Source organism: Pristiophorus japonicus, chromosome 18 (assembly GCF_044704955.1).
Source record: "Pristiophorus japonicus isolate sPriJap1 chromosome 18, sPriJap1.hap1, whole genome shotgun sequence".
Classification (NCBI taxonomy): Eukaryota; Metazoa; Chordata; class Chondrichthyes; family Pristiophoridae; genus Pristiophorus; species Pristiophorus japonicus.
In genome coordinates this window covers 97,804,708-97,819,641 of record NC_091994.1, presented here as the reverse complement: position 1 = coordinate 97,819,641, position 14,934 = coordinate 97,804,708, and the positions used below count along the sequence as shown (strand labels likewise).

The 14,934-nt window shown below is 43.5% G+C and overlaps 1 protein-coding gene across 1 annotated transcript in view; it reads right to left on the bottom strand.

Moving 5' to 3' along the window:
• The window catches only part of pank4 (pantothenate kinase 4 (inactive)), a 50,727-nt gene that overhangs the window by 19,394 nt on the left and 16,399 nt on the right, over positions 1 to 14,934 (bottom strand). The window contains exons 4-9 of the mRNA XM_070860734.1: positions 9,622 to 9,805; positions 8,092 to 8,184; positions 6,305 to 6,458; positions 4,898 to 5,079; positions 4,617 to 4,698; positions 3,716 to 3,816 (exon numbers count right to left, since the gene is read on the bottom strand). Of these exons, the coding sequence (XP_070716835.1) occupies positions 3,716 to 3,816; positions 4,617 to 4,698; positions 4,898 to 5,079; positions 6,305 to 6,458; positions 8,092 to 8,184; positions 9,622 to 9,805 (796 nt within the window). The remainder of the gene's footprint in view (positions 1 to 3,715; positions 3,817 to 4,616; positions 4,699 to 4,897; positions 5,080 to 6,304; positions 6,459 to 8,091; positions 8,185 to 9,621; positions 9,806 to 14,934) is intronic.

The window sequence follows — 14,934 nt, the reverse complement described above, 5'->3', positions numbered from 1 at the left end:
TAATTCACTCACATCTGCCTTCATTAAAGAGGGTGTTGCCAATGTCACAGTAAAGGAGGTAGTAAGAGAAATTAGATCGGATAAAAATAGATAAAGAGGTTACTTAAAACGTTGGTCATGCTCAAAGTAGAAAAGACACCCAGTCTAGATGGGATGCATTCTAGGTTGCTGAGTGAAGTAAAGGTGGAAATTGCAGAGGCTCTGGCTACAATCTTCCAATCCACCTTAGATATGGGAGGTGTGCCAAAGGACTGGTGGACTGCAAATGTTACACCCCTGTTCAAAAAAGGGGAGGGGGAATAAACCTAGCAACTGCAGGCCAATCAGCTCAACGTCGATGGTGGGGAAACATGTAGCGATATTGATCCAGGCCAAAATTAATTGGCACTTGGAAAAATATGCATTAATAAATGAAAGCCAGCACGGATTTGTTAAAGGCAAACAGTGTTTGACTAACTTGATTGAGTTCTTTGATGAAGTAACGGAAAGGGTGGATGAGGGTAGTATGGTTGATGTTGTGTATATGTACTTTGGAAAGGCATTTGATAAAGTACCACTTAATTGACTTGTTAGCAAAATTGAGGCCCTGGGATTAAAGGGACAATGGCCGCATGGATACAAAATTAGCTAAGGGAGAAAGCAGAGTAGTGATGAACTGCTTTACAGACTGGAGGAAAGTGTGCAGTGATGTCCCCCAGTATCGGTGTTAGGACCACTGCTCGTTGTGATATATATTAATGACCTGGACTTGGGTATACAGGGCAATAAATTCCAAGTTTACAGATGACACGAAACTGGGAATGTAGTAAACAGTGAGGAGGATAAAAAGAAAACTTCAGGAGGGTATAGACAGACTGGTGAAATGTGCAGACACATGGCAGATGAAATTTAACAGAGAAGTGTGAAGTGATTCATTTTCATGAAGAATGGGTGGCGGCAACATAAACTAAATGGTACAATTTTAACAGGGGTGCAGGAAGAGAGAGAACTGGATGGGTAGTGCATAAGTCTTTGAAGGTGGCAGAACAAGTTGAGGTGGTTATTAAAAAGGTATACTTGATCCTTGGCTTCATAAATAGAGACATAGAGTACAAAGGCAAGGAACTTATGTTAAACCTTTATAAATCATTGGTTAGGCCTCAATTGGAGTATTGTGGCTAATTCTGGACACCACACTTTAGGAAGAGTGCAGAGATTTACTAGAATGGTGCCGGAGATGAGAGACTTCAGTTACGTGGATAGATTAAGAAACTGGGGTTGCTCTCCTTAGAGCAGCAGAGAAGGTTAGGGGGAGATGTGATAGAGGTGTTCATAATCTATTTCTGTGGCAGAAGACACAGATTAAAGGTAATGACAAAATTACCAGAGGCGACATGAGGAAAAGAAAATTTATACAGCGAGTTAGGATCTGGAATGCACTTCCTGAAAGGGCGATGGAAGCAGATTCAATAATAAATTTCACAAGGGAATTGGATAAACACTTGAAAAGGAAAAATTGCTGAGCTATGGTGACGTTACGAGAAACATTTGCAGTCAGCTCTTTCAAAGAGCTGGTATAGGCACAATGGGCCAAATGGCTTCCATCTGTGCTGTTTCAGTCCATGATTCTATGATTTGATCACAAAATTAAAGTTACAAACATGGGCCAGCATGGATGGCTCCGTCAGTTGCCCACTTAAAATCTATTTAAAAAAAAAATAAAAGCATCTATTTAAAATTACAGTACTTGTTATTTACCACCAAGACACCCAACATACTGCAATCAATCTTACTATTTGTTTACAGGTGGATTTAGTACACTTACAATTGACGATTTTGCAAAGATTGGAAGACATTCAAGGGGGTGAAAGCCAGCCAACCTGCTCGAGCAAATCAAGCTGTAGCATAGACACAGCATTCGGAGTTTGACCGAGCACAGACAGGCCTAACAGGAATGTACCATCCAGTGATTTCCCCCACCCACATCTCTCCCCAGAATATGCAAACAGCAGCAACAACTGCAATCAAGCAGCAATAATGGACTCCCACCGATAATGTACTGGGGAATAAAGGACATGGCTGATCAACCTGCGTATCCTCAATGCTAACTGTACAGGGCAATTGCCAATTACTACTTTCCGTCCCCACTTTCAACAGGACGGAATTACACAGGAGAGTGAACGCAACAAAGCAAAGGGGGAAGAAATGAAGAGGATCACTTACTGAAAACTGTAGAAGGATTAACAGAACGTGGAAGAGACCAGAAAGGAATGAAAGATGCAGGTTAGAACATAAATGTGCAAAATGAACAAAAGAAGAAAATAAATGAGACACCCCCCCAGCAAGCAAAATCTCATCCGTTGGAGAATGAAAATGCTTGCAATATTCTTCCTTCTCTTCCCCTCACCCACACCCCTCGCAGAAATTCTGCCATCTCAAACCATATGCCCAAGACTTGTAGGTTCCATCTCAGGAAAGGGGGTGGATAATGTTCTGATTTCTAAAAAATTACTTCAGGGCCTTAAACAGGTTTTTTTAAATCACCCTAAATTCAACACACTGATTCTGATGAAGAAAGTGTGCTAATTAAACTGAACAACTGACATTCTACTCAAGTGAAGGTAGGTAGGTGATGACCTAACAAAACTTAAAGCTGGAGAATATTAAGTCAGGAAAAAAAACACACATCGAGGGCAGGTAACTTGGTGCCACAGCCAGTGATAAACAGTAGCCTGCAGCATGATTTGATGCGGGAGTACCACGGTTTCACACAAGACGTGCCAGAAGTGGTGAGAACACCCGTGTCTATGCAAATCTCCGTGATAACTAACGACCTGACTTATTATTTCGCAGATGCAAGAAAGGCACTGGAAAGAGCCTTTCTACAGAGACATGTCTGTTTCCAATGCTCTACACACATTTACATTGCTGCAGGAACTAATGTGTAGTTTGAAAAACCAATATAAACAAGAACCTTTGTAGAAATCTTCTGGAATGAATAATGAATGTGCAAAACATGCTGCAATGTCTGGGGGATAGGAGAGGCATCTGCTGATTTCAGCCAAAGGGCTTTTTTCCCTATCCCTTTATGGCATGATCGGATAAAAAAATATCCCATGGGAAATAAAGATTGACTTCTGAATAAATCAAATTGCTGTAATATCCGGTGTGTGAATTAACTCACAATCACGTCAATTTGTGATGGCTCCAATGCGCATTTACACTGCAACTGTTGTGGTGTAAAAGTAGCCTGAATCGAGAGTCACGGCCCAATGTGATAACTAGAGCAAAATGGAATGAGGCTCCCAGGAGGGAGGAGTCTTACTGCATTTCTCCCGTGTCAGGCCGAGCCCCCACTCCGCATTTACACTACTCAAGTTTAGCATTGAACTTATAGCGTGAATACATCCAGAGTCCTCCTCATATTAATATGCAACATCAGAAAGCACTAGAAACAAGGACATTTCTGAAAATTTGGAATAAATTATGCAAAACTTGGAACAACATAGATTTGATTTGTTTCATCGTGCTAGACCAGACGTTAAATGTCACTTAACTCCCTACTTCCCCAACAACTCTCTACTTAAATAGCAGCTACTTAAAGGAAAGGACTTGCTGGTGAATGCAGGGGGAGATTACCCACTCCATAGGCTACAGTCAATGTCTTTTGAAGGTGCCAGGTTTTCTATAACTCACGTGGTGCATAGAATACATGATTCTCATTATAGATGCATACCGTTCCACTTCGCGTTCGCTGCATTGGATGTACATCAGGAGAGCCGCTCATTAAACCTGAACTGCCAGCGTAGTTCTCCCCCCAGCTATACTGATTAGGATCTGAAAAATAAAAGATGGGATAAAATGTGTGCAACTTAGCAACAAGGCAGCCGTGGCAAGTCTGTATTTCTGGGAATGGATAAAAGTTTGGGGAAACTACACTGGACTGAAATAGATTTCCCATTAACTAATATGCACTTTCAATGCTATCCTGGAGTATCAGCCCAATTACATGCTCAAGGTTCTGGTGTGGGGATGGAATCGATGCCCTACTAACTCAGGAAGCAAGAGTACTACCAACTGAGCCAAGCTGACCAATGTAATTGGGTGTTTGACTGGGTCCAAATTATGAGGACGGGTTGCAAAGATAAGGCTTGCATTCCCTTGAATATAGAAGTATAAGTGAGGTGGTGTAAGTGAGGTGTTTCTGATGAACAAAGGAGTTGATGGGGTAGATAGAGAGAAACTATTTCTTCTAGTGGGAGTGTCCAGAACAAGGGGGATAATCTTAAAATTAGAGCTTGGTCATTCAGGGGTGATGGCAGGAAGCACTTCTTCACACAACGCTAGTGGAAATCTGGAACGCACCCTCCCAAAAAGCTGTCGAGGCTAGGGGTCAATTGAAAATTTCAAAACGGAGATTGACAGATTTTTTATTAGGCAGGGTATTAGGGTTACGGAACCAAGGTGGCTAACTGGAGTCAAGATACAGATCAACCATAAATCTAATTGACAGGCTTGAGGGGCTGAATGGGTTACTCCTGTTCTTATGACCAAACCACAACCACAATGCAGGGATGAGAATAACGTGCACATTTTACCTCAACTGAAAGAGTAATATATTGGAAACGGGTACTTACTGTCCTCTTCTGCTCCCTTTAGGAAAGCCCCGATGGCACCAAGATATCCTTCATGTCTCAGAAAGAGTGCCTGAACTTCACCCTAACAACCAAGCGAGATAAAACCAGTGATAAACTGATCGACGCCAAGTTTGTTGTTACACGGTAACTTCATGTAAATAGGTTCAAGGTAAAGTAGCTCGGATAGGTGGGTTCATTGTAACAGTTAATGTTATACAATTTGGGTACCTATATCAGAGACCTCGCAACAAGGAGTTCCCAGTGACCACTGCAATCGTTACCTTTGTGAAGTAGTTGATACTGTAGGTAATGGTGTGCATGGTAACAGGGTGGCCTCGGATAAAGAAACCACCAAAGTAGACTCTGCTGAGGTTGTGGAGCTTGGCGTACAGGCAGGCCAGCTGGCCGATGTCATTGCTGATCATATGGAGTAAACTCTTTGCCATGTCCTCTTGGGTGAACTCTGGGCACAAAAAACCACAGTAGAGACATTTCATTCTCGGGGTGGGGGCGGGGGGGGGGAAGAGCAGAGAGGAGGGAGAAGAACAGAGAGGGAAGGGTGGGAATCACACATGTAGCAGTTACTAACTTCATGCAAAGTGTCAGATTCTCAACCAACATTTTGCTTAAGAGCCACTATGGACTGAAGTGATTCAGACCTGCACTGTAATTCCCCACACAGTGAGCTACTATTTCCAGTCATGCCACTACAGATCCTCAATTCTACACCAAATTAGTAATTTGACAGAGGTGTCATGGGATGACTGATAATAGAAAATGCTACACTGGTGCACTCTTCTTAGCTTAGGCCTTAGATATTGTTGGGGGCGGGGGGGGGGAAAAGAGGGTGAAAGAGTGAAGGAGCTTTATCTGCATGGAACCAGGCTACACTAGATTTGGAGCAGGCGATACGGACTCTGAATACCTAAAATTAGTTATATTCCATTTTCAGCACTAACATTCCCCACCTTAATGAGCTTAAAACTTAATAAAGGCCATAGGTCCATTGAGAGTTTTTGCTCTGCATTCTACCATCACTTGTATACCAAACTTCTGTGGAAGATTCAGTTTGAGATACACTTTTATACCTGGAACACATGTTGCACTCTATTGCATTAATAGGAGTCGAAGGGTAGCTCCATTGGGCAAGACAATACAGCAGCAATAATTTTTAGCATGGATACTCAGCTAATTGTACTTTGCACCATGAGTACACGTATTGGATGGGAATTTTTATAATAGTACTGCAAAAGCAATCTCCTTAAAATCTCCTGTTCTTAAAATGCCATTTTGTTTAGAAAAAGGTAGTCTTAATCCCATTTCTACTTCACGTACTGTAACTCCAACCTCTGAAGATCACTATTTCCATTTCCCACTCCAGCCATTTTTGTTCCATCCTGAGTGAGGGGGACAAATTACAATAGATTTAGCATCAGTTTTGGGTCGTGGAATTGTGCCGACTGAGAACTGGATCGAGACCATCCAAACTTGCTTCACATAGGCCCCATACAACCAGAAAGAGAGACTTTCATCCCATTAATTTGGATTGGATTGAAAACCAACGGTATCAATGGTAAAAGCCCAACTCAATTATGCTAAGTATCTCTCCCCAACAGTTATCCCAATAAAGTGCCTCCAGCCAAAGAGGGTGTATAGCAAGACACGGCTACCCACCAAGATGCACTTACCTTTATCAGTCGTCGCAGATTTTCCAAAGCTACTGGCTATAAGATCCCCGGTCAGCCCAAAGGATTCGTATGCCCCTCCGTAAATGTCACGAACTAACATGTCAACATTTGTGTGTTGCCCTTTTGATGCAAGCTGCAATAATTCATCGAATCGCTGTAGAAAGAAAATAAAAGTGTAAACCATAAACAAATCAAGTCAATCCTTGGGGCACAAGAGTGGAGAAGGGAAGAATTCAGGAAATAGCTTTTGTAATTTAAAATGTCCTGGAGTCCTAAATAATATGAACTTTACATTCTTTGTTCTATAGTTGCTACGCAGAGTTAGGAACACCCAAGCAAAGTGGAGGAAAATTCTGAGCTTAAAATTGAAATTCATATTCATTGTTTGTTCTTGCTTACCCTCCTCCTTCATTGACTCCTCAATGGAGTTTAGGTCCAATTATGCCAGTTGTCCTAAGGCACCTTTGTCATCAGTATTTATATAGAGAGGAAGTGTCGACCCATATCCTGCCCCCACTCGATGTCCGTACTTCCAACTATGTTGGATGAATAATGATCAAGAGCAGGAACACCAATCAACTCTTCTCTCACTAGTCCAGCATATGGAGGGCAATTGTAGCATCCCTACTCCAGCCCACAGCAAAGATCAATTAACTCAGCATAGACTGGGGATTAAATCTGGTCATCGGAGTTTTAAAAGAGCTTTACATTGACTCGATTTATTTCCTCCCGCAATATTGTCACACAATACGTCCGCTCAGTGAACGGGATAGGAACCAGCAATCCCACTAACAAATCTCTTCCATTAGTGCTTAAGGAGGTGCACAATCTGAATGGGCTCAGATTAACCCTCCCCAAGTGGAGTGCGTTCATCACTGTTTCAACACCACCCACTGATGACGCAGAAATTTTCAGGACCCCATCACAGAAAGGGATGCAGTTCGACCTCGGTCGCTTTCACACATCTCTGCAGGGTGGGCAGGGGAAACACGACAATATTGTAAACTAGTCAATTTGAAAGAAACAGCAGAAAGCAGCATGGGACAAAGTGGGAGATTTGCCCGAATAACAAGCAAACGCTTCTTGGAAAGTGCCAGCATTTTAACTGGTAACCTCAATAGAAAAGAGCAGCTGAGTCATTATCACTGTTGTGGCGGAACTTCAGGATTGATTAAGGCGCCAGCGATGGCTCTGTGGTAATGCTCTTGCCTCTGAGTCAGAAGGATGTGGGTTCAAGTTCCACTCCAGAGACTTGAGACTCATCCAAAAGACGGCACCTCCCAGTGCAGTTCTGAGTGAATGCTGCACCGTTGGAGGTGCCGTGCCGTCTTTCGGATGAGACATTCAACTAAGGCCCCATCTTCCCCCTCAGATGGACGTAAAGGATCCCATGGCACTATTTCAAGGAAAAACAGGGGAGTTCTCCCCAGTGCCCTGGCCAATATTTATCCCCCAACCAACATTACTGAAACAAAACCTTGCTGTGTACAAATTGGCTGCTACGTTATATTACAAGTGACTACACTTCAAAAATACTTCATTGGCTGCAAAGCACTTTGGAACATCATGAGGTTGTGAAAGGTGCTGTATAAATGCAAGTCTTACTTTTTTCCCCTTTAGACTGTACATGGGGAGGAGGCAGTCATCCCAAGCCTGTAAGTACCTGACTACAGAGCAGAACTAGAGTTGCCTGCAGACAGCTTCAAGCTCACATTCCTGACCACAGATAGACGTGTGGTGTGGAGAACATCTAGAGAGGACAAAGGGGAGGGGAAATAAATGACCACCTTTGTTTTTGTCAGCAAGGCGCCAAGTCCCCAGAATGTTCCACCTCCTATTGAACTTCCTCCAATCCGCTCAAATTGATCTTCAGACTCCACCTACATGGACGAGAGGAATCACGTTAAAATAAATAGCACTGGTTGTTTAATTCACTATTTCTAACCCCCTCTAAAGTTTCCTTTTCCAATGGTGATTCACCTGTGCGCATCCCATGGAGCTTGAAAGAAACGCAAGAAACATCTGACAACCAACCGTAACTTCCCCTTGATGGCCTGTTGGGTAAAAGCACCAGCTTGGCTCACATGGTACAACTCTCACTCGAGTCAGCTCTTGGGTTCCAGCCTGCTCACTGACCTCACACACAATCTCGGCCAACACCAGTGCCACATCAAGGGAATGCTGCATTGTCAGAGGTGCCATCCTTCAAGGTGCTCACAAAAGTAATTATAGAGGAGGGGGGCCATTTTGTCCATCCATCCTGAAAGACCCAACACTCCACTCAGTGCGGCCTCTAATCTTTTCTTCCAGCGTTTGCACCACCACAATTCTAGCCGGAGGTCCATGCCATCTATTGATCACTCTTTGAGAAGAACTTCCTGACCGCAGTCCGAAATTTGCCTTTAACCCAAATTCAGGTAGATAAATATCCCATGGCACCATTTGAAGAACAGGGAGTTATCCCAGTGTCCAAGAAAACTTTCCTCTGTCAACCAATAGCACTGAAAACAGACACATCCATTGAGGTTTGAGAGATCTTGCTGTGCATACAATGGCTGCCCTGTGTCCATACAATAACAACAGTGGTTGCACTTCAAAGCATACCTCTACAAATAACTGCAGGACATTTTTTTGAGAGCCATCATGTGGCACTGTATAAATGTAGGTCTTTTTTCAGTGTATTATTCAGAGGAAATCCTCCTCCATTGTGCTCACCACAGTAGCACGCACACCTGAGTTTGAACTATTTAGGATTTGCATGTTGAAAGGATGAACTAGCTGATCTCGGTCAGCACAAGTGCTACGACTAGCCTTGGTGTCCCTAGGCTGGTGGAGGGGGTGAAATTCATGGTTCCAACTCGATTGCTATCCAGGCACCTCGCTGGAAAGCGCATGTGCATTTGGATGAAGGCAGGATCAGGTTCAGCTGTAATGCTCTCCTCAAACAAAGAGCCTGCTGGTGCTCACTATCCAGAGCTCCTCTAATTTTGCCCTTGAGCATCCCTGATTATAATCACTCAACCATTGGTGGCCGTGCCTTCTGTTGCCTAGGTCCAAGCTCTGGAACTCCCTGCCTAAATCTTGCCACTTCTCTTTCCTCCTTCAAAATGCTCCTTTAAACCTACCTCTTTGACCAAGCCTTTGGTCACCTGCGCTAATTTCTACTTATTTGGCTCAGTGTCAAATTTTTTCATCTCATCATACTCCTGTGATATGCCTTCAGGCGTTGCACTACGTTAAAAGAAGAGATATATTTTTTTAAGTTGTTGTTGTAGTTGTCACTGAGTGTCCAACTATCTGAGACAGATTCTACTTACCCGGACTATAGATACTCCTGATCCAATGTTCACCAGCAGGTAGGGGAAGATATCTGGGTGCGTCGTCTGAAAGCGATATTCAGGGTCTGCATGCTTCACGTACACAAAGGCCTCATGCGGGATATTTCGCAGCACAAAGTTGCAACCTTTGATTAAGCAAGTCATTTCATCTTCCTTATCCACGCTGCAAAGAAATTGAAAGAAAAATCTGGTCTCACTCGGATCGAAAGCCAAGGCACAAACCATCACTTCAACAAGGGTAACAGCAGCAACTGACTGGATTATACTAAGAAAATTCTCCATTAAGCACAAGCCATGAGGAATCAACCCTGCAACCTGCCCCGTTCACAGGGGAGCCAACTTAAAAATAACCTCAAGACTTAAAATAGTGCACGGCCCCAGTGTGTGAACAGTGCTACAGGAACAAAACCAAAGCAACAATGTATTCTCCTGCAGTACAACTTGACAAAACATATGCAACTCTCCATCCCACCACGCCCCATTAACTGCAATTTCCTTCTTGCCTTTAAAACTCCCTCACCAAACCCAATCTTTTGATCATTCCCGTCATCTCGTGTAATTCTTCCATCTACTGCTCATCCTCCATTTACTCCTGTGAAGCACCTTGTGCCGTTTACATTAAATACGCTATATAAAAACAAGTTGTTACATGTGCACGGTATTTATAAGTAATAAAACATATCAAATGTATTTTTAAAAGCCAAAATGAAGACGATGCTACTGGAATATGGTGCTTATAGTTTCAGAATAAAGAATAACTGTTGGCTAGAAGTGTGCGTCAAGGTCATTAACTCACTTGAAGGGAAACACAGCCTTGATTACACACAATTCCTTTCCCCCAAAACACAGCAGTTTACAAATCGAGAGCCTTCCTGTATTTTACATTTCTGACCAACAAGCATTCCTTGTGTCAACTGACTGGGAAAAGGGAGCATTTAATTTTTTTATTGGAGAAGCAAGGGTTTTACTGAGAAACGGGACGTGGTTTGATGATATTGGATTAGTGGCATAGTAAGCAGTGTGGACGGAGGCATAAAATTAAGAGACATTGATAGATTAAGCAAGTGGACTAAACTGTGGCAGTTGGATTCCAACGCGGGCAAGTGTGAGGGCTAGCTTTAAAGACGAAGAAGTTTTGCTACAGCTATACAAAATTCTGGCTGGAGTACAATTCTGGTCACCGCATCAGAGAAAGGATATATTGGCCTAGGAAGGAATGCAGTGCAGATTCATTTAAGTCAACCCGAGAGCGCAGACGGGGCTTCGGTTTAACGTCTCATCTGAAAGACGGCACCTCCAACAGAGTCAGAAGGTTGTGGGTTTAAGTCCCACTCCAGGAACTTGAGCACATAAATCTAGGCGGACACTCCAGTGCAGTACTGAGGCAGTGCTGCACTGTCAGAAGTGTCGTCTTTCGGATGAGATGTTAAACCGAGGCCCGTCTGCTCTCAGGTGGACGTAAAAGATCCTATGGCACTATTACGAAGAGCAGGGGAGTTATCCCTGGTGTCCTGGCAAATATTTATCCCTCAATCAACATAACAAAAAACATTATCTGGTCATTATCACATTGCTGTTTGTGGGAATTTGCTGTGCGCAAATTGGCTGCCACATTTCCCACATTACAACAGTAACTGCACTTCAAAAAGTATTTCATTGGCTGTCAAGCACTTTGAGACATCCGATTGTCGTGAGAGGCGCTATATAAATGTAAATCTTTCTTTTTATAAAATATTGAGATCACACAGCACACCAACCATTGAGACAAAAAGGAGGCAAAAGCAAAAGACAGAAAGGAGATGAGGAAAAGTGGAGGGCAGAGAAACCCAAGGCAAAGAACAAAAAGGGCCACTGTACAGCAAAATTCTAAAAGGACAAAGGGTGTTAAAAAAGCAAGCCTGAAGGCTTTGTGTCTTAATGCAAGGAGTATCCGCAATAAGGTGGATGAATTAATTGTGCAAATAGATGTTAACAAATATGATGTGATTGGGATTACGGAGACGTGGCTCCAGGATGATCAGGGCTGGGAACTCAACATCCAGGGGTATTCAACATTCAGGAAGGATAGAATAAAAGGAAAAGGAGGTGGGGTAGCATTGCTGGTTAAAGAGGAGATTAATGCAATAGTTAGGAAAGACATTAGCTTGGATGATGTGGAATCTATATGGGTAGAGCTGCAGAACACTAAAGGGCAAAAATCGTTAGTGGGAGTTGTGTACAGACCTCCAAACAGTAGTAGTGATGTTGGGGAGGGCATCAAACAGGAAATTAGGAGTGCATGCAATAAAGGTGCAGCAGTTATAATGGGTGACTTTAATATGCACATAGATTGGGCTAGCCAAACTGGAAGCAATACGGTGGAGGAGGATTTCCTGGAATGCATAAGGGATGGTTTTCTAGACCAATATGTCGAGGAACCAACTAGGGGGGAGGCCATCTTAGACTGGGTGTTGTGTAATGAGAGAGGATTAATTAGCAATCTCATTGTGCGAGGCCCCTTGGGGAAGAGTGACCATAATATGGTGGAATTCTGCATTAGGATGGAGAATGAAACAGTTAATTCAGAGACCATGGTCCAGAACTTAAAGAAGGGTAACTTTGAAGGTATGAGGCATGAATTGGCTAAGATAGATTGGCTAATGATACTTAAGGGGTTGACTGTGGATGGGCAATGGCAGACATTTAGAGAACGCATGGATGAATTACAACAATTGTACATTCCTGTCTGGCGTAAAAATAAAAAAGGGAAGGTGGCTCAACCGTGGCTATCTAAGGAAATCAGGGATAGTATTAAAGCCAAGGAAGTGGCATACAAATTGGCCAGAAATAGCAGCGAACCTGGGGACTGGGAGAAATTTAGAACTCAGCAGAGGAGGACAAAGGGTTTGATTAGGGTAGGGAAAATGGAGTACAAGAAGAAGCTTGCAGGGAACATTAAGGCGGATTGCAAAAGTTTCTATAGGTATGTAAAGAGAAAGAGGTTAGTAAAGACAAACGTAGGTCCCCTGCAGTCAGAATCAGGGGAAGTCATAACGGGGAACAAAGAAATGGCAGACCAATTGAACAAATACTTTGGTTCAGTATTCACTAAGGAGGACACAAACAACCTTCCGGATATAAAAGTGGTCAGAGGGTCTATTAAGGAGGAGGAACTGAGGGAAATCTTTATTAGTCGGGAAATTGTGTTGGGGAAATTGATGGGATTGAAGGCCGATAAATCCCCAGGGCCTGATGGACTGCATCCCAGAGTACTTAAGGAGGTGGCCTTGGAAATAGCGGATGCATTGACAGTCATTTTCCAACATTCCATTGACTCTGGATCAGTTCCTATCGAGTGGAGGGTAGCCAATGTAACCCCACTTTTTAAAAAAGGAGGGAGAGAGAAAGCAGGGAATTATAGACCGGTCAGCCTGACCTCAGTAGTGGGTAAAATGATGGAATCAATTATTAAGGATGTCATAGCAGCGCATTTGGAAAATGGTGACATGATAGGTCCAAGTCAGCATGGATTTGTAAAAGGGAGATCATGCTTGACAAATCTTCTGGAATTTTTTGAGGATGTTTCCAATAAAGTGGACAAAGGAGTACCAGTTGATGTGGTATATTTGGACTTTCAGAAGGCTTTCGACAAGGTCCCACACAGGAGATTAATGTGCAAAGTTAAAGCACATGGGATTGGGGGTAGTGTGCTGACGTGGATTGAGAACTGGTTGTCAGACAGGAAGCAAAGAGTAGGAGTAAATGGGTACTTTTCGGAATGGCAGGCAGTGACTAGTGGGGTACCGCAGGGTTCTGTGCTGGGGCCCCAGCTGTTTACATTGTACATTAATGATTTAGACGAGGGGATTAAATGTAGTATCTCCAAATTTGCGGATGACACTAAGTTGGGTGGCAGTGTGAGCTGCGAGGAGGATGCTATGAGGCTACAGAGTGACTTGGATAGGTTAGGTGAGTGGGCAAATGCGTGGCAGATGAAGTATAATGTGGATAAATGTGAGGTTATCCACTTTGGTGGTAAAAACAGAGAGACAGACTATTATCTGAATGGTGACAGATTAGGAAAAGGGAAGGTGCAACGAGACCTGGGTGTCATGGTACATCAGTCATTGAAGGTTGGCATGCAGGTACAGCAGGCGGTTAAGAAAGCAAATGGCATGTTGGCCTTCATAGCGAGGGGATTTGAGTACAGGGGCAGGGAGGTGTTGCTACAGTTGTACAGGGCCTTGGTGAGGCCACACCTGGAGTATTGTGTACAGTTTTGGTCTCCTAACTTGAGGAAGGACATACTTGCTGTTGAGGGAGTGCAGCGAAGATTCACCAGACTGATTCCCGGGATGGTGGGACTGACCTATCAAGAAAGACTGAATCAACTGGGCTTGTATTCACTGGAGTTCAGAAGAGTGAGAGGGGACCTCATAGAAACGTTTAAAATTCTGACGGGTTTGGACAGGTTGGATGCAGGAAGAATGTTCCCAATGTTGGGGAAGTCCAGAACCAGGGGTCACAGTCTAAGGATAAGGGGTAAGCCATTTAGGACCGAGATAAGGAGAAACTTCTTCACCCAGAGAGTGGTGAACCTGTGGAATTCTCTACCACAGGAAGTAGTTGAGGCCAATTCACTAAATATATTCAAAAGGGAGTTAGATGAAGTCCTTACTACTCGGGGGATCAAGGGGTATGGCGTGAAAGCAGGAAGTGGGTACTGAAGTTTCATGTTCAGCCATGAACTCGTTGAATGGCGGTGCAGGCTAGAAGGGCTGAATGGCCTGCTCCTGCACCTATTTTCTATGTTTCTATGTTTCTATGTTTCTATTCTCAGATATCCTCCATAACATTGGCTGGTAATAAAGTTCTGTTTACGCTAAAAAAAAATTACACCAATCATGTAATATACTCGTGGAACTCTCATAATACTGCTTCTTTTTAAAAACACAGGCAAGAGCGTCATAGCCTGGAACGCAAAATGTAGGCTATAAAACACGTCAGGTTCTACACGTATGCTGACGACACCCATCTCTACCTCACCACCACCTCTCTCGGCCCCTCCAAATTCCGTTTCCTAATCACCATCCCTCTCCCTGGCAACTGTCTGAGGTTGAACCAGATTGTTCACAACCTTGGTGTTGCATCTGACCCAGAGATGAGCTTCCGAACACACATCTGCACCATTGCCTAGACCGCCTACTTCCACCTCCGTAACATTACCCAATTCCGCCACTACCTCAACTCAAACACTCATCCATGCCTTTGTTACCTCTAGACTTCACTATTCGAACGCACTCCTGGCTGGCC